This window comes from Alosa sapidissima, chromosome 8, assembly GCF_018492685.1.
Source record: "Alosa sapidissima isolate fAloSap1 chromosome 8, fAloSap1.pri, whole genome shotgun sequence".
Classification (NCBI taxonomy): Eukaryota; Metazoa; Chordata; class Actinopteri; order Clupeiformes; family Clupeidae; genus Alosa; species Alosa sapidissima.
The window spans coordinates 11,617,861-11,641,483 of record NC_055964.1 but is presented as its reverse complement, the minus strand read 5'-3'; the positions used below and the strand labels follow the sequence as shown (position 1 = coordinate 11,641,483).

Sequence of the window (23,623 nt, the reverse complement as noted above, 5' to 3'; positions counted from 1 at the left end):
AATACTTAGAGGTTTAGTTAGCCAACATCACATTAGGCCTATGTGCCAGCGCCAAAAGTGCAACCTGTCACCTGCCACCTACAGGTTTGGCATGCTCTTGATGGCATAAACGAAAACTTTTCTGTGCACAATGTTATTTTTGAAAACGGAGAGGATGAAATGTCCGTTTATGAAAATAGCCGGCCACGTCTAAACGTAATCATCCCATGGATGATTTGCTGTCATCGTCTATTGTTTTTTATTGTTCTTAGTGTTTATGTTTCTTTGAGCTAAGTGTTTACAGTAGAATAAAGGAAAAGGATTTGAGTGTCAACAGCCCAGGTACAAGAGCTAAATCCTGAAAAGTACTGGTGACCTTATTTTATAGTTTACAGTTTCATAGTATAGCATTAGTAGTGTTAGTTGTAACAGTGATTTGAAGGCTTAACTCTGATGCAGACTTTTTTGAGGGACTCACAGTGATAGTTACTTCTAGTCCAGTGGTTTTGTTGCAGAGATTTGTCCTTCTTTGAAAGAGAGTAGACAGAAACGTTCCCTGTCATCCTAGGAATAGCTTCCTCCTGTGACAGTGTGCTAAAAACATCCCCCTCCCCACACACGCACCAAACCCAAAATAGCCATTGCCATTGGCTGATTTTTTAACCAGTAACACAATTTCAAAGCTCACCATCATTTTTGACATAATCCACTTTTGGGATTTGCTTTTTGTAGTGATGATGATGATGATGATGATGATTATGATGAATATCTTCAAAAAGGCTCCTCACTTGTGCAACCTTCTCTTCCCCCTTCCTTAAAGCATTTATGTAACAGCCCTCTTTAGCATTTTTTTAAGAACATTACCATCTCTGCACAGTGACATTATAAAGACAGGAGAAATGGGTAGCATTCAGATTGAGTTGTGCTGGAATGCACCATCGAATGCTACCCATTCCCTTTCCATGGGTTGCACTTTATTTTTATTTTTTATTTTATTTTTATTCTTTTGCGCCTGGGCTTTGTACACAAGAGTGCAAGAGTTTAGAGTTCTGATCATTTTGTGTCTAGAAAGCACAGGCTCTCAGAGCGGAGATGCATCGCAGTGACCACTGTGGCAGTCAAGCCGATCAAAGGCATTTTTACGCAACGTTTCACTTAGTGAGTTTCGCCAACTAACTCTCAGTAATGATGCCATCACCACTGAATAGATCTGAGAGTGAGTAAGTGAATGAGAGAGACAAAGAGATAAAGAGAGAGAGATAGAGATAAAAAAAGAGAGAGATGATGGTGTGTGAAGGAATCTTATTGACCCAGGCACCTTTTGTTTTAACCACTTGTCACACTGCCAGAAAACCATGTTGCAGCAGTGCTGACAGCTTATCGAGGGTTCAAGTGTGTCAGATGCTTGTCACGATACTTTATGGATTGCGCACTCGAGGAATTACAGTAGCACTACTTCACAACCCGATAGGGCAGATGACCGCTCTTCATAGTTAATACACGTTTCTAAATGCCACATCCCCCCGCCACTCCAGTCTGAAGATGCAATGGCATAACATGTTATTTCATCTCTGATTTCCATAAATGAGCAAACTTTAAATGAAAGCCCGCAGCACCAGCGATCTGTCCATATTTATGTTAATAACAGGCCAAAGGACTGGACAGAGCTAGTTTTATTTATGTATCAACTCGCCAGGGAGCCCTTTTTTTCACAGCCACTGATGCCTGACTAAATATTCAAATTAGAAAGACAAGGGGGAAGGAAAGCGCAGGCCTCTTGCGAAGAATGAACAGTTTGTGAAACATTTCCTAATTGTTAATGAGGGACTGGGGGGCACCGTGCCAAGTCAGAGGGGCCAATCGCAATCAGGCCCAGTTTTTTGGGTGAGGGTAAGCAATTGGGGGGGGGGGGGGGGGGGGGGTCATGGGGGTGGGCATTCAAAGCAATAGCTGGATTGGGACCTCAAAAAGCTGGGGGCGGTCTGTTGGGAAGTGGGAAGACTTTGGGGACCCCTGAGTTTTTTTCCCCTGAGTGCTTGCTCACAGGGACAAGAGGACACCCCACTCACCCAGGGGCTCTGCTGCTGAGGCTGCAGGTGGATTACTAAGGCTGCAGGGGGGGGTTGTGCCGGTGTTGGAGATCATCGTACCCCTACCGTGCCCCTTCACATCAAGTCCTCCTTGAGGGAGAAAAAAAAAAAACGTAGCACTCCTCCATCTTCTTTTAGTTGTTTTTTTTTTGTGGTTGGGTTCCCCGTCTCACTGGGAAAGAACACTGGAGTGATGGATAGCGATCCGGAGGCATCCGACAACAACAATGTGGAGAAGAGTGGCTCTGAGGAGCCTGAGCAGGACACAGAGCAGGAGCAGGAGCAGGGGGAGGGGGGGGACTCCGTGGTGGTGGTGAGGATCCCGCCGCCGCCGCCTGGGAAGGCGCCCGTCCCCGAGGCCAAAATGAACGGCGGGGTGGCGGGGGACGAGTGCAAGCCCGTGTTGGTGGACACGTCGCCTGCTGGCCAGTCGCTAAAAGGCAGTATTTTCCCTGTTGCAGTCTCACCGGCGGCCGAGCGGATCCGGTTCATCCTGGGCGAGGAGGACGATGGCCCGGCGCCCCCGCAGCTTTTCACCGAATTGGACGAGCTGTTGTCCGTCGATGGTCAGGAAATGGAGTGGAAGGAGACGGCCAGGTAAGAGTACCACCTCACCCATGGGTCAGGTCACTCAACACTCTGCCCCTCACTTCACCCAGCTTCACCCAAAACCACAACTCAATGTCCCTACTGTGTGTAATGAAGCTGTAACTGTAGCTCTTAAATAGCCCATTTCCTGCATGAGAACATTTTGCTGTAGCTTGACACTCTGGTGACATTGCTGTGCACTCCAACATAACCCTGTGTCTGCCAGTTTAACAGATGGATTGCTCCCTGTAGAGAGCACCTAAGAAATCCTATTCTCATACTGATGCTACTGTTGATACTAGAGAGGCTGTCATTTCTGAGCCAACAGTAGTCGGGGATAAAGTTCATTTATATATTTAACGTCACTGGAGAGAGAGTAGCCAAATATCGCAAATATCGTGCAGGCTGCAGTTTTGGCTCAGCACCACATTATTGAAGAGGCTCAGATGATTTATAGGACAGCATTGCAAACATTGGCCGCTGTCAACAAGTGAGCTTGGTATCTATTACACGAGGCCGACTGTGTCTGTCAACATTAGCCATTGGCACTGCACTCTGAGAGTGGGTGCAAACATAGCATGGATCTGATTCCTCCTCCCCCCTTACAGGATAATATGCTGAATCACTATTTAAATGCTTCTTAGTGAAAATGACTTTTGATAAAAAAAGCAAAAAATCATGTTAAAATAATTGAGAATTAGATGGCGTGTTTTCTTTGGGAACAAAATACTTGTATCTTTTTATTCCGTGAAATTCTATTAGGCAGAACAATTGAATACTTGCAGCTATTAATTCAGAGGGAGAATGTGATATGCTTGCATATTAGAATGAGCCAGTCAAATTTGCCGCATGGAAGTCAACTGCGCACTGCATTTGCAAGACACAAACAAGGCATTGAGTCTGCAAACAATTCCTAAATAGTTTCTCTAAAAAGTACTCTCTGGAAATGCAAATATAAAAACATGGCTGCCACATAAAAATGTGTCTGTTTGTGCTGAGGGAATTATTTTGAATTAAACATTCTGCACGTGCATGGTGCATTGGCCAGTGACCAGGCACAGCCCACTGCCAAGTTGCTCAAACATAAGGGTCATGTGCCAAGGAAGCGCCTAGGGGGTATTCACACTCACTCCTATGGGGCTCTCATTGTGTGGTAAGAAGATTAAAATTGATTTTTTTAGTTCATGATAGGAATAACTAGGTGTCTCTTGAATAGATTAATCAACACCTCAAGTTTGCACATTTGCATCTAGTTTTCACCTAACAACCCCCCCCCCCACCCCCATGCACACAAACACACGCACACACACACTGTTAGTGTAACTCATCTGATAAGGAGTCGTAATGGCTGTGTATGTGCGTGTTTTGTGTGTGACAGGTGTGTGTGTGTGTGTGTGAGAGAGAGTGTTTGAGTGAGTGTGTGTATGTGTGTGTGTATGTGTGTGTATGTCTGTGTGTGTGTGTGGAAGGGAGTAGGGGGTGTGGGTGAGGGGGTTGGGTCACCATTCACAGAAAGACGAGGCTCCCTCATCATCCCTCAATTACGGACAGGCCCCTTTCAGAACATCTGAGGCCTGATCTCTCCCTCTCCCTCTCCTCGTCCCCATTCAGTTCAGCCCACTTGATCTCACAGCTCAATGAGGGAGTGAGTCAGTCAGTGAGTCAGTCGCCATTCCAAGCTGCCCAAATTCTCTGTTAGGCCTTTTTAACATGGCGGTCATTAGTCAGGGCTGACCGGTGATCTAGTGAATAGCATTCACCCTCCTCTCCCCTGAACCAATACATCCACTGTCAAAATTGTCACCCAGCACAATAAAGGCAAATATGCAGTGATAGATTGAGGGGTCTGTCGGTGGACTCTCAAGCACTAACAGCCTGGCTCCTCAACTGAACAACACCGCCTGTGTACAGTAGCCCTGTGCACCATAGCCGGTTGAACCCGAGTGGTGGAAGTGGTTTGGTGGTGGCGTGCTACTGCAGTGCGCAAACAGCCGGCTTGGGTGGCGCCTCGCTTGTCTGTGGCACAAGGTCATGTCACGCTCACAGGGAGGTGATTAACACTGCTGAGTGACTGGCAAAACCATCAGCATCCCATCCGCATGGGCACACACACACACACACACACACACACACACACACACACACACACACACACATACAGTACCATCCCTGTTTGCTGTGGTATTGCAGCTGCTAAGTTGAAATGAGTGTCACTGTAAATGTAGGTGTATTTGTTGAGGAAGTGAATTTGACTTCGAATAAGCTTTATTGAGGCAATACAGCAGGCCTAACAATCAAGATTGTGTAGTATCCTGAGGCAAAGATTGTGTAGTATCCTGAGGCATGATGATGCTTCATGGTGTTGCTGAGTACATTGCTGGTATTGCTGGTATTACTTTATATGCCACACATGCAGTGTGAATGATATAATGTTAGACACGAAGGATGACTAGAAAGACTCTATTATTAAAACTATTATTAAAGTGAGTCTGTATTAGTCATCCTTCATGTCTAACATTATGTCATTCACACTGCACTGCAAGTAAAAGCTTTTGAGAAGTAACACCCTGAACGGTTATTACTGAACCATTACGAGACCATTATTTTTTATTCTCTGCATGTTGGAAACCTTTAGATAGCCAGTGTTTTTATATAGCTATTGAAGAATTTCAACAAACTGTCTACAAAATAGAATATATATAAGAGACAGCCATACCTCTCAGATATTTTGCAGACAGCAGCTAATCCTACGTTGTGTCTACTGTACACACAAATCTCAGCCTTAGTCCTAGCCCTAAATCCTTACCTTAAAGTGTTTTTGTACTCACCCTACCAGATAAAACCATGAACCAAACAGCAAGACTGTTTCTTTTGAGCCTCATGTAATTGGACCTCCTCGCTTGTCTTCCTTCACAGGTGGATCAAGTTTGAGGAAAAGGTGGAGAAGGGGGGCGAGCGCTGGAGCAAACCCCACGTGGCCACGCTCTCCCTGCACAGCCTGTTCGAGCTGCGCACGTGCATCGAGAAGGGCACCATCCTGCTGGACCTGGAGGCTAGCACACTGCCCCAGGTGGTGGGTGAGTAGATGGGGGGGGGTGGGGGGGGGGGGGGGGGGACTGAGTGTGTGCCCGTTGGGAGGGATGCCCTCTAGGGTGGCTCAGGGGATATAAAACTTTAATGTCCTCCGAAAGGCCATTTGTATGACAGTACAGACATTCTGACATATTGAAAGCACATCAGAAACAGAAACAGATACAAGCCATCTAGAGTGAACAGCATTGATCTAAGCCATCCAAGCAGCCACTGTAGTCATCATACTCATCATCATTTACATATTTACATGCACTTATTTAGCATTTATTCAAAGAGACTTACAGAATGAGGAATAACATTCAAGCTACAGAGCAGAGGAGACTACTAGGTAGGAATTACTACTGCTTCAGTCAATACTATTACTAGAGCATAAGAGTGTAGACATTATAACTACTAGCCAAAGTATGGTAGGAGGGGAAAGTTGAAGAAGATGGAGGTGGAGGAGGGAAGAGGGGGAAGTGCCATAGGGAGGCCCAGAGCGACCCCAGGTTGGTGGGGCTGGAGGTACAGGGTTTGGGAATAGGTGGCCCGACGTTGCCTGACGGATCTGATGGTGCACTTTGTTGTGTGGTGGGTCTGGAAACAGAAAGTTCAGGGTGGCTTAGCCCAGGGTTAGAGTTGGCCGGGCTCCAGTACGGAGCTTGTGTGATCTAATGCAGGCACTGCAGCCCTACAGACAATCTCTCTCTCTGTATCTCTCTGTATATCTCTGTATCTCTCTCTCTCTCTCTCTTTCTCTCTTTTTGTTTGTCAGTTCTCCCCCCTCAAGTCATGATGTATTTATATATCTCATTTAGCGCATTTCCACCATTCAGTTAAATTTTAGGGCAAAAGGCTCTTGGGTGGGTGCCTCTGCTGAGTGCAGGGGAAAAAGCAACCTTACCCGAGGCACGCATTTTCCTTGACCATGGCTCAGGTCAAAGTAGCTCCAAGGTCAGACTGGTCTCTTTCTTAAAAAGGCATCTTAGCATTGGTTTGTAAGCAGGGTTCTATGTAGTTGCTTAGGAACTGTACACGGAAGCTGATCCCCACAGAGTTCTTACAGAGCTTAAAGGCCTGTCTATAGTCATTGTGTGCCTTCTACACACATGGTTTGACAGGTGCTGAGTGAAGGCCAGCCGCTTATACATATACTTCCCCATAGCTTCCCACCTAGAGAGTGGCATTTAAGTTTGAAACCTCTCAGTGGGAATAAGGCCAGAGAGAGACAGAGACAGAGAGAGAGAGAGAGAGAGAGAGAGAGAGAGAAAGAGAGAAACAACGTGGGAGGGTATGTGACTAGGAGAGAGAGAGAGACAGAAAGAGAGAGAGAGAGAGAGAGAGAGAGAGAGTCTGGAGTGCCACCCTCAATTTCCTCCTTGTAAATGATGCGTTTCTTGCTTCTCATTTACAGCCGAGGGTTCTCAGGAGGGACACAGGAGGCGTCCCCTCCGATTAGCAGTTGCAAAGTCATCTGTTGGGTTCAGACGAGTTGAGACCACACACACACACGCTTACACACACACACACACACACACACACACACACAAACACACATGCACACACACAGGCACACACACATACACACACATACACACACACGCACACACACACCAACAGTCCTGCTGCACTGACGGCTCGGTCATTAGCACTGGAGACACTTAGTGAGGAGAGCCCGCGTCCACATGCTCGAGCCCTGACCTTCTTTTTAAAAATAGGAAACTTTTGTTGGAACTGGACAGAGACTCTTGGGTGCCATCCCATACCCAACTAGAACCTCATGAGAACTCATACGGCCTCTCTGAAGGACGGGCTTAAAATAGACCATTTGGCCTGACCGCTGATCTGATTATTGGTGATTTGCGATGTGCTGAATTACTTTAACAATGCCCCTGTCAGGACGATGTGATAGTGGGATTAAAGATTGTGAATTGAGAACACGTCCTTGCCTTGCCTTGCCTCGCCTTGCCGTGATTGGTTCTTTTGGTGTATCTGATTGTGTTTTGGACAATTTTCAGGAGTTATTTTTTCAACATGTTTTCAGAAAATCTATTTAGTACATACCACAATTTCTGTCTATATCTCTCTTTTGTTTTTCTCTCTGCAGAGATGATCACGGACAGTCAAATAGAGAACGGTCAGTTGAAGGCTGACCTCAAAGACAAGGTGATGTACACCTTGTTGAGGAAACACCGTCACCAGACCAAGAAGTCCAACCTTCGCTCACTCGCTGAGATTGGCAAGACGGTCTCCAGCGCAAGTAGGCTGTTTTCCAACACGGACAATGGTAATGCGGGTGCCAGTTTGGTGCAGTTCTCATTTTTATTAAACAAAGCCACACGCTTTTTCTACTCAGGCCATTTATTTTGAGTTTTTTATTTTGTTCACATGGCTTTTTTATTTCCCCCATATGCTTTGAAGATTATTGATATTAATTATTATTAATTATATATATTATATATTAATTATATCATTATTAATTTAGGGCAGTACTTAGTCCCTGTAGTCTCTCAAGTGTTGGTCTTGGGGTGCAAAGAGTAGCAGGTTTTTGTAGGATGCAAAGATCCATCCAAAGTCAGGACAGCCAAACCCCACCCACCCCCCCACCCCCCACCCCCAACCCCTCCGCAGTTGCACCCTACCCACATACACCAGAATGGCACTGTAGGTTAGAGGTAGAGCAACTCTAGATTAACCCTATCTACAGTACCTTACATTACTTCTCAAGTCAGTAGCATCAATGTAGCATTTAACAAACATTTCAGAGTTTGTCAACATTCCCACATGTGAATTGCTGACTTGAGTTGTATTGGATAGACATAACATGATATCATGATTGGAATCCCATCTGAAACAAAAGATCAGAATTGTTGTGCACCCCCTATGTTAATGTAGAAGTCCAAAGATGTTCTAGCAGAACATCAACAATACTTCACATTAAAGATTGTAACACTTCATAACACTGACATAACCATGTTGTAAGCTTGTCATGGTAGATGGCACAAGTTTGTATGGCATCCAAATTGTCACAACACTTATAATCGTAACATAACATTAAATGACATTGGATATTGACTTTCATGATGCCTTATGACTGGGTATGACATCTGCTATGCCATGTTGATGACAAAGTTATGCCTCCATAATGTCAGTAGATCTAAGTAAACCAGAACGCCCCTGTCCCCCCCCCCCCATGCTGTGTGACCTGTAGCTAGTGTCCCCTCACCAGAAACTCACTCAGAAAGATGAAGATGAATCACAGATACAGACCCATTTAGATCCATCTTCTGTTTCTATTGCGCCACCAAGCAACACAAATGAACGATCTGCTTTCTATTCAAATCTCAGTGATAATTGTCTGTATGATGATATACAATTTGAATGACATGTTGCGTTGTAAGATCATATTGATTGCCTGTGGTTCAAACTCTTTTGTGATTTGTTGATGAAAGCAGTCTGCTGTTTGTGTCTTGCTCTTGGTAACATCATCACCATTAAACAAATGGCATTGAACCACTCAACTCAAATTTGGAAATTTGGAAAGCTAATCGACTATCGACTGATTGTCAAAAGTAAACTATTTTACCTTTAACCTTTAATCATGAAGAAGAATGAAGAAAAAAAATGCATTCCCGTGAATAGCCCGCCCCATGTATTAACCTCACAGCTGAAATTTTTTTGCAAATTCAATGTATAAACCTTGGTTAATAATTGGGAAATTGCAGTACAATGAATTTGCAAATAAATCCAATAATCACTCAACACAGCACACATCACTCAAGTCTCTCCTTGAAAGATATTTTAAAAAAAACCTGCACATTGCTATAATCACTTGAGTTGAAGGAGTTGATGATGCCAGCTTACAATGACAACACCAAAAGTAAAACCTTTGTTTGTGATATTGTCATTGTGCTAATGATATGTTGTGCTTCACACATTGATTTAGTTGATGTGTCATGATCATGTGTTCACTTGTAAATGTTTGTTTAAATGTTGTGCACACAATGTGAAGTGTCATGGATCTGAAGAGGAAGTGACTTGATTTGAACGGGCTAGGTCATAAGGATGCTAATTGGCTAATAGTAAAGAACCTTGAAAGCAAGGTCCTCCTGGTATAAGCAAGATACAGTTATTATTTATTGACTACTACAACAATAGACCATTTAGTTACTACATTATATAACACTCATAGTAGCCATTATCTAGAGCAAACATGGTCACATAATCTAATATTATTATATCAAAGTTTCTCAGTAAAGAACCAAACACAATAAAACTCTTCAGTAAACATCTAAATTAACCATTCTGAATTTGTTAAGTTCATAAGATCAGCCAGTCAATCAGGTCATTTGACTTAGCAATTGTGTGATTTGATTTCTCACTTGCAGCTTCTGTAACATGCACTTCTAATTACGTATGTCTAACAGACAATTTGGCTTTGGCTTTGAGCCCCCCTGTCAACACTATCTCTCCTTCTTCCTTCCTTCCTACCTTCCATCCTTCCCTCCCTCGTTTTTCTGTCTCTTTATTTGTCTTGCTTTTTCGCAACCTGACTGACCTGCTCCGCGCTTCTGGCACTAAAACTCAAAAGCCCGTAGTCCTCTCGAAAACTCTGTGCCTTGTCTCACGGCTCGCACCTCCGAGGAGGAGATGCCAGTCCAGAGGAGTCCGAGCATGGGATGGCTTAGTAAGTTCACAGGACTTCCAGTTAGCCACCTCTCTGCCACCTGTGTGTCCCATAGACATAACATCCCCATAGTGGTGTATGTTAGGGTGTGTGATTGTGTGTGTGTGTGTTTATGTGTGTGTGTGTGTGTGTGTGTGTGTGTGTGTGTGTGTGTCTCAGGATCACCCAATCACATCCCTCCATTATAGAATACAGTAATCCAGTTTGCCCAATTGTGCTCTAGGAGATTTACTGTAGCAGTTTTCTCTTTCTCAATTCACGGTTACATAATTGGAGTATCATTTTTTTCCCCATCGATTAGGTTATCACATCTTAAAGTTAGTGTTTGCAAGGTCCCCTGTTTGTAAATGATTGGACAAGATCAATGAGACTGTTCCGCCCCATTAGTTTCAACGCAGCGTGATTAATCTCTGTTTTCAAGATTCACTGGTAAATTTCCAAGAAATTCAAGAAAGTGATTAATCTCTCAGTTCTCAATGTTCTCAAAATGGCAAGTAGTATCTTTTTTTATCTCCCATCACTAGCAGTAGCAATCGTCCAGTACACATCATTTTTTCTCCTTTTTTTTCAACTTTTTCGTAAACATTCATGTAAAGAATTTTTATATACCAAACAACTGCATCAACCTGACATCCAAAACCATGTCCATCCATAAACCTGTGTGGAGACAAGTGGCACCAGATCCTAGCAGCATGTTGGCACAATGGCGTCTGATTCACTCTTGGCCTTCTTCTGTTTGTATTTTGGGCTCTTACTGCCCGCTGTATCATATCCTCTGCAGCATGACCCTTTCCGGTTCAGGTGCTTTAATACAGTCACCCCTGCTGTGAGGACCACCTTGCCTGCCATTAGCCTTGTTAATTGCACTCACTCTCTCTTCGTAGGCTCCAGGGAGGAAGGGACTTTGAAAATGACAGCATGCTCCCTGTAGAGCTGTGAACGTTTGACATTTTGTGAGGGAAGTAGATGTTGGAGGGCTGTGTCAACGCAAAACATGACCAAGACACAAGCTAATGAGAGTAAATATCAGAAAGGTAGTTATGATGTGAATATGAGGAAGATGAATGCTTTTGAGTAGGGCAGCAACTTAATTGGAAACCAGAATAAAGGATAACAGATTAAAGCATACCTTAGTAAGCGTGTCATCCATTATAGTAGATTAGTTTAGTTTTAGTTTATTTATTTAGCACACATTTACATCATGGTAATACATGGTGCAAGGTGGGAACGAAGCCCAAAGGGCTTGTACAAGAGTTCCACCCCTTTAATTAAAAATATTAGATGTTTTGCTGTAAATAGACACATTAGTAAAAGCAAGATTACCAAATAGATTTTCAGGTTATGGTGGGCAAGGTGCTTGGCTTTCTTAGTGCTCTTGTTTGGCCAGCTATTCCTCTTGTTTACTTAATTGCTGCATCTGGAGTGAAATGGGCCACTGTCTTCCTCTTGAGTTCCTCTGTCTTTGCTCTCTCTATCCCTGGGGTGGGTTTTCTTAAGGGAGGGTGGATTGTTTCACAGCTGGTTATAACCATGCTTGGCTGTTTGCTTTCTCAGGTAGCCCTGCCACCGCACACAGGAATATATCCTCCAGCAGTATGAATGACATCTCTGACAAGCCTGAGAAGGATCAGGTGAGTCTCTTCACAGCGTTTATACTCGGAATCCCATTGCTTTCAAATGCTAAACTACACCAAACTACACCACTGGTGTACTACACTAATGTAGTACACCAGTAAATCAGTAGTGGACCAGTACAGTATAGTGGTTGAGTATTAAGTAAGTACTTAGCGTACATTAAACATTTGTTTATAATTGAATTTCTTTACATGACATTACATAACATCAGTTACGTCTGACAGGTCTTAGTATGTTGGTTTCAGATATGAACTAGAAAATGTAATTTCGAGGAAATTACCAGTGCATGAAAATATAAACATACTGTATATTAACATAAAATGCAAAAACAACTTTTATTTGGAAACAGTTGGCAAGGATACAAGGATACAAGGACGTTTATTGTCACATGCATATAGTTACTGGATGTAAGGAATGCAGTGAAATTATGTCTGGTGTCAGCCTATTTGTGCATTTATGGGGGGGGCAGAGTACAGTATGTATGATGTATGTGAGTGATGACCGTGAAGATGTGTGTGTGGGCGGGAGGGGAGTGGAGCAGTGACTGTGTGTGTGTGTAGTGTGTGTGTGGGTAGGTGGGAGCAGTGTGCTGTACGTATGTAGAGGATGTGTGTTGGAGAAGATCCTGAAGACAATGTGCTGTGTATGTAGGGAGGGGGGGGGGGGGGCAGTGTGCAGCAAGTATGTAGAGGAGGCTTACTGTAGCTTGTTTTTTATTAATATCTCAAAAAGTATAAAGTTTACAAAAGTGAAAAATACATTCCCCAAGTGTCCTTTTCAAGCCCTACGTTACAAAGTTTGAACGAAGTTTCTACGTTAAACGGTTAAAGCTTTTTATTTAATTAGACGCAGAAATTTGGTGGGTAGAAGAAGAAGAAGAAGAAGAAGAAGAAGAAGCATTCGGATGTCATTTTCATGCACTGCAATGATAAGGTCATGCAGAGCTGTGGAGCAAAACAAAGCGGAGTAGCTCAATCTGGTTTACAGTTCCTGGAACTACTCAGCAACGCCATCGCCACCACAACCCCAGCTCTCTGGATGAGTGAACCTGTCCAAGGTACACAGCCAGTCAGCCTCCACCAGTGTGGCCCATCCTCCACCAGCACGGGTCATGGCGGCACATGTCATGTGCCGGGTCAATCGGTTCTTGGTCTATTTTCCTTCAGTATGCGCATGCATAGTGCCCCCTGATTTTCCACTGGCAGGATATCTGACGGTTGACGAGATTTCAGTTATTGCCCGTGAGAAAGAGATAACTGATAAAGCTTGAGACCTACTACATATTTAGCTGGGCTGCACTTTGCACACCAGAGAAGAAAACTGTATGATAAATAGCATAAGAACAAATAAACAATAAGCAGAAAGTGGCACATTTGCTGATAACACATATCTTAACAGGAAGCCGTGAGTCACAGAGAATAGAGAAATCCTAGGTAGTCCATGGACACAATCATTGTGTGGGATATTGTTGCAGAGTTCCTTTGTAAACGGGATGGCATTCGCATTTTGAACACACAAAGAGTGTAATCTCTTACACTCCCACGGAGGACATAAAACCTGACGAGTCCAGCAGACCTTTAGCACTGACATCAGAGTGTTGGTGCATTCGTGTACCGTAGTTCTGATGTTCTGGTAATGGCCTATTTTATTCGCAAGCACTCGGCTTGACCCAGCAGTGATGATGTCAGGATTGACAGCTGCCGTTTGCCCCAGCAGAACTTCCCCTTACCCCCTTGCTTCCCTGCAAAGAGTAGGCTGGAATTGGGTCAGGTGGCTCGGGAAAGCTGGACAGATTGGGCTCTGACAGGGGAGAGCCCTTTTGCGTCAAACCCCCATGGGATGATGTGTGAGGCTGTCGATGCCTTTCCTCCATCACACACCACTCTCTCATCCGCTGAGCTGATGATGTCATTACAGTGTGTCCTATGAGTGGTGTGTGTGGAGGGGTGGTGTGACACCAGTGTCAAATAATTGTGTAACATTAAGCATATTTCTTGAACATTAAGCATATTTCTTGATGGGATGTACTGTACAAGATCTTGATGGGATGTACTGTAGCAAGAAGACATACAAATGTTTTTTTTTTTATTTCATTACCTGCCTAATGGAAGAATTAGGCACTTCTTGGAAAACAATATTTACCAAACCATGTGCTTTACTGGAACACTTTGGGTATCAGGATTGATAGATAAGCGCAATCATGACGCCATACTCCGTCATCCTGCGACTTTATCGTAAGACGATTGTGTAATCTGGAATGATTCACAAGAAAAACCTTCATTTCCGACGTAGTTCTGGTGACTTGTCTCACACAGATGCATTGATTTCTTTGGTCAATGTGTGACCTTCATTCATTGTCAGTGAGTTACTTTTTAACTCTGTGAGTCCCTCATAAACAGCCATGAATCAGAATGTTGCAGTATCTTTCCTTGGCTCTGATTAGGGGCAGGAGCACAACTGAGGGGCGGAGCGTTTGTCCTAAGGGAACTCCGGGCCTGTGTGCTCTCTCTGCACTGTCAAATACAACTCCACTCACCACTCGTTTCACAGCTCAACAACTCCTCCACCCATCTGTGCACTTTTGGGCTGCTGCACATTTTGTCTGTGTGTGTGTGTATGTGTATGTGGGTGTGTGTGTGTGAGAGTGTGTGTGTGTGTGAGTGTGACTGTGTGTGTGTGTGTGTGTGTGTGTGTGTGTGCGCGTGTGCGTGTGCGTGTGCGTGTATGTGTGTGCATAGACTGACCGGAACATTAGAACAAGGCACAGTGCCATTACTCCACGCTCAGCTTTTCTCTACTGTTGTGTAAGTACACTTTCGTTGAGAGTTAGAAGTGACTTTCAGGAAAAAAAGCAAAAAAAAGAACAGAAAGTCTCCTTCAGTTACTCTCACAAAACACTGCCCCCAGAAGGTGAATGTGTGTAGTACAGAAACTTATCCTGTCTTATTCTGAAATGCTGTCAAGCAAAAATTGAATGCTGTTATTACAGCCATTTTATTTCTGCTAAGGCCTTGTTTCCCCAACATTCCATTGCTACTAGCAAGTTCTTTCAGGAACTAAACAACTATACATTTGAACCAATCCTTACCGTAATGCTCCTTATGTTGGAAGCCATGCACTGTAGATTACGGTTAGGGATTTGACTTCACTTAAAGTGTTTTGGTGGGTGTAATCTGGCTGGCAAACTGTGTCAGTGGAGCGTAGTACGGATGCTAGGTGATAAGGATTAGCGCCCTGAGGAGCAGACAGCTCGACTGTGAGCCTCTCAATGTCGCAGGATGCCAGGAGTGGCTGACCAGTCTTACCTGGCCCTGCCGACTGCCAGGTTTGACAGTAATGGAAAGTGGTAGGTGTATATCAGGTGAGCCGAAAGGTCAGGAGTTCACGGATGTTGATGGCACCTACTGTCTACTGAAGAGACGGTACTACTACTGTAGAGAGAGAGGCACTTTGTATGTACCCAACCCAAACCCAGAGAGAGAGAGTGAGAGAGAGGATGGTATGTGGATATGTGTCTTTGTCGTGTCTCTGTCGTTGTGTTTGGGTTTGCATGCCAGCATACAGTAGTTGTGTCCATGCGTGTTTGTGTTTTCCAATCAACCCCCCCCCCCCCCCCCACCCCTCTGACGTCAGCGTCAGTTTGCCTGCGTCTGTCTGGCCACGGCGGCATCAACAGCACCCAGGGTTGTTTGAGTTTCCTGGCCTAAGACCTTAATCAACTCCCTCCCTCACTCATATGGTGCTGATCTTGGCCCATAATCTGACTCTAATGCCATTCAGAAATTTCATTTGGCCCCTGCTTCTGCTTGTTGCCACAGCCAGCTCACTGCAGACATGGAGGATGTCGGCGTAATTCCTGCCCCCGGTGCTCCAGTGGTTCATGTCATCCATCATATTGCACATGGCTGTGATTTTGACATCTAGGCTGTGTGTTCTCATTAGGGCAAAACCTAGATACTGTAAATCTGTACTGAGATTTAGTGACATTACTCAAGTCTTCAAGGTAAATTGTGTGCTTATCAACTATTACAGAATAGCCATTGCAACTCACTGCAACATGTGCCGTCTGCCAGCACCATCTGTGTTGAAAGTGAAAAGGGGCAGTTAAAGTTGCATATACTTTATATTCTGAATGTTCAAAGATGAATTGATTGGCAATGAAAGTGTGTGAAAGTGTAAAACCAGAGCCAGGGTAGTTATGCATGACTTAGTTATTATTTTGCTTCATATAATGGAAAACATGGTTTCCATGCTAAATCCATCCCCTAACACACTTATTTGAACTAAAAAGCACATCTGAGAAAGCCATGCCCCCTTACACAGATACTTGGCTAAGGAAGTCCTTGGTCATTTCTCCATGTCAAGGCAGCAACACTTATTAGTTACTATTACAACTGGGATTTGCTGAAAACACTGGTTAAAGTGTGGCGTTGCACATTAATCATTATGTTACAATGAACACTAAATATGCACTCTACAAGGACCAAATCAATAGCTCTGGGCAGTTTTGTGTTATGACACCTGCCTCGCTCTCTCAACCAACTGTGCAAAGCGAGCGAGCGTGTAGGCAGGGTCTCCGCTCTACTTGCGCCCCCTTTTGACCGCGTGACCTCCTACCCCTGACCCCGAGCCGTGCTTGGAGGAGGAGGAAGGCCAGGTGGTCCGGGCCAGGACAGCTGTAGTTGTTGTCCCGGGGCGAATAATGTCCTTGACCTCCGTGGGGTGAATGTTTTCCACTGCCGGCCGGGGCCGGTGGAGTGACCCTCGGGGCCGTTAATGAGTAACAGAGCGCCACCGCGTTTTTGCTCTATCTCTCACTCGTTTATGACGCTGTGTTGATAGGCCGGGCAGCAACACTTTGAAGTGCTCTTACTTTTTACTTTTGGTTGTTTGTGTTTGTTATTATTAAGGGCATGGTTGTTAAGGCTGGCCTCTTTCATGATGTGATCAAATAAAGTGAATTCATTGCTAAACTCTCCCTCCTACTCTCCCCTCAGCCACGGTCATTTCCAGTATGGAGGCCCAGAACCAGTAATATCAGTAGTTCACTACGGGAGCTTATTTGATCTCTTAACACATCACTACAAGCATATACAGTAGAGTTTGACACTCACTGGTTCTCAATGGTCTTAATTTAATGAAAAGAAATAGTATCTGCCATCATTTTATTTAGTTTTATTTAGTTTAACAATATCTCTCAAATGAAATGAATGTTGTGCTGTTCAAAACTAACACATCAAGCGTTATCGGACTATTTGCAGCATTAAAACAGCGATAAATGATTAGAGGCAATTGTTGTGTGTCTATAAACTTTATATTGTGGACTTTGTGTCAGAGGGTGTCCATTCCAGCAGGTAGGTGAATGCCATCTCCTTGGAAGTCTGGCCTTGAATCAATCAGTGGAGATAAAAGAAACACTCGCCCGCCCTAAGACACCCAGGGAACGGTGCCCCAGCTCGGTTACTTATGGTTTCGGCCTTTAAGTGAGTGAGTTATGCTGGGACCACGGCGGTTATGTTTTCACACAGATGCCCTGGGATGCAGGTGGGCCCCATGTATGAAAATGCCGAGCCATGTTCCCCAGACAGACAGTCTGTTTTGTAACCTCCTGGGCAGTCTAGACTGTGTGCCGCTTCAGGGGTTGTCAACTCATGCATTGTTCTCACCTTCTGCTTTACCTTTCATGCTATTCATTCTGGGCAGATTTACAGTGCCTTTCTCTCCTGTCCTGTCTCCTGTGTGTGTGTGTGTGTGTGTGTTTGTGTGTGTGTTTTATATGCGTGGCTTCAGCTGAAGAACAAGTTCATGAAGAAGTTGCCCAGAGACGCAGAGGCCTCCAATGTGCTGGTGGGGGAGGTGGACTTCCTGGACGCTCCGTTCGTAGCCTTTGTGCGTCTGCAGCAGGCTGTCATGCTGGGAGCCCTGACTGAAGTCCCTGTCCCCACAAGGTGAAAAAACGCTATGCTTTCAAAATAAATGCAGGTCACCTCCTTCGCAGTGCGAGTGTGTTTACATGTAGGTATAAAGAACTTGTTGTAACTATATAAACCACCCATTAGTAGATGTTGATTGTTAGAGCACAATTGATTGCTGAGTCTGGAAAATATAACTGTGAGTCCCAGTTATCACAGTGACAGGACAAGAAAGAACAGAATGGAAAGTAATTAAGATAAACAGTTGCTCAGAATTTTTATATTAAGGGAGGGTTCAAACAGGATAAATTGCACATGGGCAGTAATGCATCAGTGTGTCACATCTGTTGTTCTCTGTGTCCTAAACAGATTCTTGTTCATCCTTCTTGGTCCCAAAGGCAAAGCGAGGTCGTACCATGAAATTGGGAGAGCCATTGCCACTCTCATGTCTGATGAGGTGTGTTTTGAAAAGACATTTTCTCTCTCTCTCCCTCTCTCTCTCTTTCTCTCTCTCTCTCAATTTCTGCCGTCTATTGTCTGGGTGTCTGTCTCGTACACACAACCTTTTCACCTTCCCAGCTGCCTTTCCTCTCCCACCTACATTTGCTTTTGTTTTGTCTGTCTATTTGCACAACTGATTCCACTTGTATGTCTTGGTGTCAGGGGTACACTGGCGATTATGCCGCTCCGTCCGGCATCTTTTGTCTTTGTTTGTTTTCATTTAACCCCCCCCCCTTTATTTGTTAATTTGTTTGTGTACAGTGTATTGACCATGTTGCATGGTGATACTGCACCTTAAACAGTAAATTGATTGATTGATTGATTGATTGATCAATCAAGGTCTTCCACGACATTGCATACAAAGCCAAGGACAGGCAAGATCTGTTGGCCGGGATCGACGAGTTCCTTGATGAGGTCATTGTCCTCCCGCCTGGAGAATGGGACCCTACCATCAGGATAGAACCTCCAAAGTCTTTGCCTTCTTCAGACAAAAGGTTTGGACAAAACACATACACTCCTGTCATAACACTTATTAACATTGATGTGTTTAAAATCACATTTTTACATTTGTTTGAAATTAGGCTGAGCCCACTGTAACTTAACTTTAGTTTAAAGAAGGTTTATCTGTGTTTGATCGGCGGCTGGCCTGAAGGTGAGGCTCAGGGACCCATTGAAAATTAGTCTTATTCCTAGTGGCCTGGGACACGCGTGCAAGGCCAGTGCACTCCTGATGTAAGTGGGCTGGTTGAAGCGGAAGGAGAGAGAGAGCGGAGGAGAAGGAGAAAGAGGAGGAGGCGGAGGTGATCGAGATAGAGAGGGAGTTGAAGGGTAGCACTTAATTAGATGAGCCATGTCAAGGGTTTTTGGCTTCAGGTGAACTGACAGCAGGCTGTCGCATCAGCATGCCAGTCAATCAGTGAGTGGACTGCAGGCACTTTAGTAGTAGGACCCCTCCCCCCTCACTCACTCTTTCTCTCTCTCGTTCACACTCACACATTTACAATCACTACCATCACGCTCTTTCACTGCCTCACCCATCCTTTGACAGTGCACTTTGCCCCCCACACACACACTTAATCCTGCCCCTCCAGGGTTTCCGATGAAGAGAGTGGGAGAATCTACTTTAGTCCTGCTATATTCAACACACATTCTGTGTGATGGCTGGGTTGAATATAAAGATGTAGATGAAGCCAACAGAGCTGAAGTGTTTTGTGACAAGGGTCTCTAACTCTCAAAGCTCTTTCCTCCAAGTATTTGATAGTTGACGCCATCGGGTCTGTTGACTTGTCCTGCTAAGATTCCACTGAATCAAAACAGGACTGTCTTCGAAATCACTCCCCTACATTTTACCCCTGTGAGCCTCAAATCCCATGAATGAGGTTGCCATTCTAATACTTGTTATTATTATTATTATTATTATTATTATTATTATTATTAGAGTTTATTTGATCGATACAGATACAGTATACATACAAAATGAAAACAGCTATCTGATGCAAGTATCATGGTGTTTATAGCTAAAGGTAATTTAACACACTTGTCCCTAAAAGGGCTTTTATGACTGTATGTATGCAGTAATGCAACTACTGTATGAGGTGTTTACAGAGTACTGACAGCTATATGTTGTGTGTGTGTGTGTGCTCAGGAAGAACATGTACTCTGGAGGAGACAACATGCATATGAATGGAGACACGCCCCATGAAGGGGGTCATGGTGGAGGGGGCCACGCAGTGGGTGATGAACTGAAGAGGACTGGAAAGTAAGACAATCCTCAACCCCCCACATGCCCAAAGAATAAATTACAGTCCCATATTTTCACTTAGTCCTGAACCAGTCTATAAGCCTGAAGCCACATCCACCTTAGCCCGCCTAAAATCATGTTACTTCAAAGCACAACAATCTCTCTCTCTATCTCTCTCTCTATCTATCTATCTACTGTATCTCTATCTCTCTATCTCTCTATCTCTCTATCTCTAACTCTCTCTCTACTGTATCTCTATCTCTCTCTCTATCTCTCTCTCTATCTATCTATCTACTGTATCTCTATCTCTCTATCTCTCTATCTCTCTATCTCTAAATCTCTCTCTCTCTCTGTCTGGTCAGCAGTTTTTTTTCTTGTCTTATAAACAAACATTGCGGTTTGTTCTGGATGTAGTGTCCACACTGTTAAATCTCAATCAACATCCATAACCACACTCGCACATGGCCATCCCAGATTTTCCTTTAACTGCACCAGTGTGTGTCCAAGTTGTTTGTCCTCGCTTGTCAGCCGTCTCCGTGCGCTTAATATGTTACCCCTCCCTCAGGTTTTGCGGTGGCCTTATACTTGACATCAAGCGCAAAGCGCCGTTCTTCGCCAGTGACTTCTATGATGCGGTGAACATCCAGTCTCTGTCAGCAATTTTATTCATTTACCTGGGGACTGTGACCAACGCCATCACGTTCGGCGGTCTGCTGGGGGACGCCACCGAAAACATGCAGGTGGGTTAACAGCTGCAGGAGACCTTTGACATCAGCGCTGTCAATGTTTCATGCGCAAGCAGTGTGTGGTTAGTACCGCTGCCACCCACCCACACCACAACCCCCACCCCCACCCCCACTCCATATACAACACATGCATTTGTTTGTGGTTGAGTTTTTGTGACTGTGTGACTGACTAGTTTTCAAATGCATGTATTACCATGACACATTAATGATATATTTAGTACATGATACTTATTATTTACAGTTATATATGTTATCACAGGTTAGATGTGTAAAAAACGCAATGAATCATGGAACCAAAGTGCCGAAGAGACCCTGGCCTTTTCAAAAAAAGCAACACCTAGAGAGTGTGTGTGAGAGGGAGTGTGTGTATGAGAGAGATTGTGTGTTGTCCTCTCTGCAACTGGGTCAGCATGTAGCATGACAGGCAGTGGCTGGCAGCGGCGCCGGCTGAGCGACAGCAGGGCGTCAGCTGAGGGAGCAGATGCCCGTGCTGCCTCACTTCCTGTGGGACAGGAAGCCACCTGCCCCTGCTGCGTGGTCTCCCCTGCTGGTGACTGCCTGCTGGTAAAGAGAGAGAGAAGGGAGGGCAAGGGGTGGGATGGGGTAGCTTTACTGCTGAATACAACGTAGTGTACACTGCATATACTGTATAGGAACGCCACCTATTACAGCCCGTCCCCTATTTCCACTCTCTTACGTGTATGTGTCACTTAATATCCATTTCTATACAAACCAAGACGGCGGATTCCTAAAGAAACGCAAGCACCCACACCATAAGTGTAAATTAGCTATGTACCAAAAATGACATTTTACCGTGACTCGAAGAAAAATCCGCTTGGCGGTCCAGTGGAATTTTGATTTGCAATGAGAATTCTCGGTCTAACCATTCATGTGCCGTGTGAAAAGGCGGAAATAGGCACCCACCAGCCCAGCACTAAACTCCGAGTGTGGTAAACGAAATCGGAAATATCAGACAGTGAAAACCCCGATAAGAACCAAACCAGATTTGGTTCAAATCTACACTCCTATGGCTACTGAAAAATGTAAGGTTCATTTATCAAATGTTATTTTGAAGTATTAAAAAACTATTTAGATTTAGAGTTTTAGAATTTTTGAAAGAAAGGGGCAGTAGTTGGTGCTTTTACGATACTGTACTGTATACTGTAGTACACAATATCTACTGTATGTCTTTATGTCTTGTTTTCTATCTATATCATGTGTCTGTTGTGTGTGTACTATACAGGGTGTATTGGTAAAATAAGAGGTGGGTAAACTATGAATTCTCTTGAGAGGTGGATAAACTCTAATAAGAGGTGGATAAACTCTATTTCTGAAAATTCCAGAGGTGGATAAACTGTGTTTTACTTTTGTTTAGTCTCCACTACATCCTTGTGTGCATGTGTATGTATGTATGTATGTGTGTATATGGCTTGCTTACACATGTCTGTTGTGTGTGTATACTATACAATACACATGCTCATGTGTATGTGTGTGTATGGCTTGCTCACGCGTGGGATGATGGGTCTTGTTTGGCAGGGCGTGCTGGAGAGCTTCCTGGGCACCGCGGTCTCTGGAGCGGTCTTCTGCCTGCTGGCCGGTCAACCCCTCACCATCCTCAGTAGTACTGGCCCCGTGCTGGTCTTCGAGAGGCTGCTCTTCAATTTCAGCAGGTCCGACTCTGCTCACCAGTTTGTCTTTATGTCTCCCTCTTCCCTCCTCTACCTCCTTCTTCTACCACTGTCTCCTCTTTGACTAGTGCTTATAACTCTTATCCTCTAGTACTAGTACTGATAGACGCAGTAGTAATCCCTAGCTAAGGTCTCCTCAGCACTGTAGCTTGAATGTTATTCTCTTTCTGTAAGTCACTTAGGATAAAAGAATCTGCTATATAAATACATGTAAATGTAATTTGCATACATTTTAATTTACATATACATGTAAATGCAATTTTTATCTCTGCTTACCTGGACATATCCGCTTATCTATTATTAGTTGTACTCTGCTTTACTATACACCTTAGCTGTTATTATTTTGCAACGTCTTCATTATAAATTATTGATAAATATTGATGTCCTGAATGAAGCCATTAGATAAAGGATATGGACATTAAATATATAAATGGAATTAAATATATAAAAATAATATTTACATATAGCAACACTGTATAGACACTGTATTTATGTATTCAACTGTATTAAAGGTATTTGTACTCCTTTCCCTTGCACAGGGATAATGAGTTTGACTATCTGGAGTTCCGGCTGTGGATCGGCTTGTGGTCGGCCTTCTTCTGCCTGGTCCTGGTGGCGACGGACGCCAGCTTCCTGGTGCAATACTTCACCCGCTTCACCGAGGAGGGCTTCTCCTCGCTCATCAGCTTCATCTTCATCTATGACGCCTTCAAGAAGATGCTGAAGCTGGCCCACCACTACCCCATTGACGCCAGCTACAGGATGGACCTGGTCACTCAGTACGACTGCATGTGTATGGCGCCCACTATAGGTGAGCCAGAGCACCTGTGTGCTTTTTTTTTTTTTTTTTTGTCACGCTGTCATTTGATATTCATGCAAAGTGTTGAAGTCTTATTTTGGTTTGGTACCATGTTACATTACACACATTTGTGTGTGTGTGTGTGTGTGTTTGTGTTTGTGTGTGTCTGTGTGTGTGCACTGTAT

General features: G+C 44.2%; 1 protein-coding gene across 3 annotated transcripts in view; it reads left to right on the top strand.

The window, feature by feature from the left end:
- Positions 1-23,623, top strand: part of slc4a4a (solute carrier family 4 member 4a) — a 58,927-nt gene that overhangs the window by 19,939 nt on the left and 15,365 nt on the right. The window contains exons 5-16 of one of the 3 annotated variants that reach the window (XM_042100927.1): positions 2,531-2,666; positions 5,574-5,734; positions 7,837-8,016; positions 10,321-10,416; positions 11,971-12,047; positions 17,842-17,999; positions 18,333-18,420; positions 18,804-18,958; positions 20,110-20,223; positions 20,771-20,945; positions 22,488-22,621; positions 23,179-23,450. In XM_042100927.1, the coding sequence (XP_041956861.1) occupies positions 2,531-2,666; positions 5,574-5,734; positions 7,837-8,016; positions 10,321-10,416; positions 11,971-12,047; positions 17,842-17,999; positions 18,333-18,420; positions 18,804-18,958; positions 20,110-20,223; positions 20,771-20,945; positions 22,488-22,621; positions 23,179-23,450 (1,746 nt within the window). The remainder of the gene's footprint in view (positions 1-2,530; positions 2,667-5,573; positions 5,735-7,836; positions 8,017-10,320; positions 10,417-11,970; positions 12,048-17,841; positions 18,000-18,332; positions 18,421-18,803; positions 18,959-20,109; positions 20,224-20,770; positions 20,946-22,487; positions 22,622-23,178; positions 23,451-23,623) is intronic. The other 2 variants (XM_042100929.1, XM_042100928.1) reach the window with 2 other exon arrangements.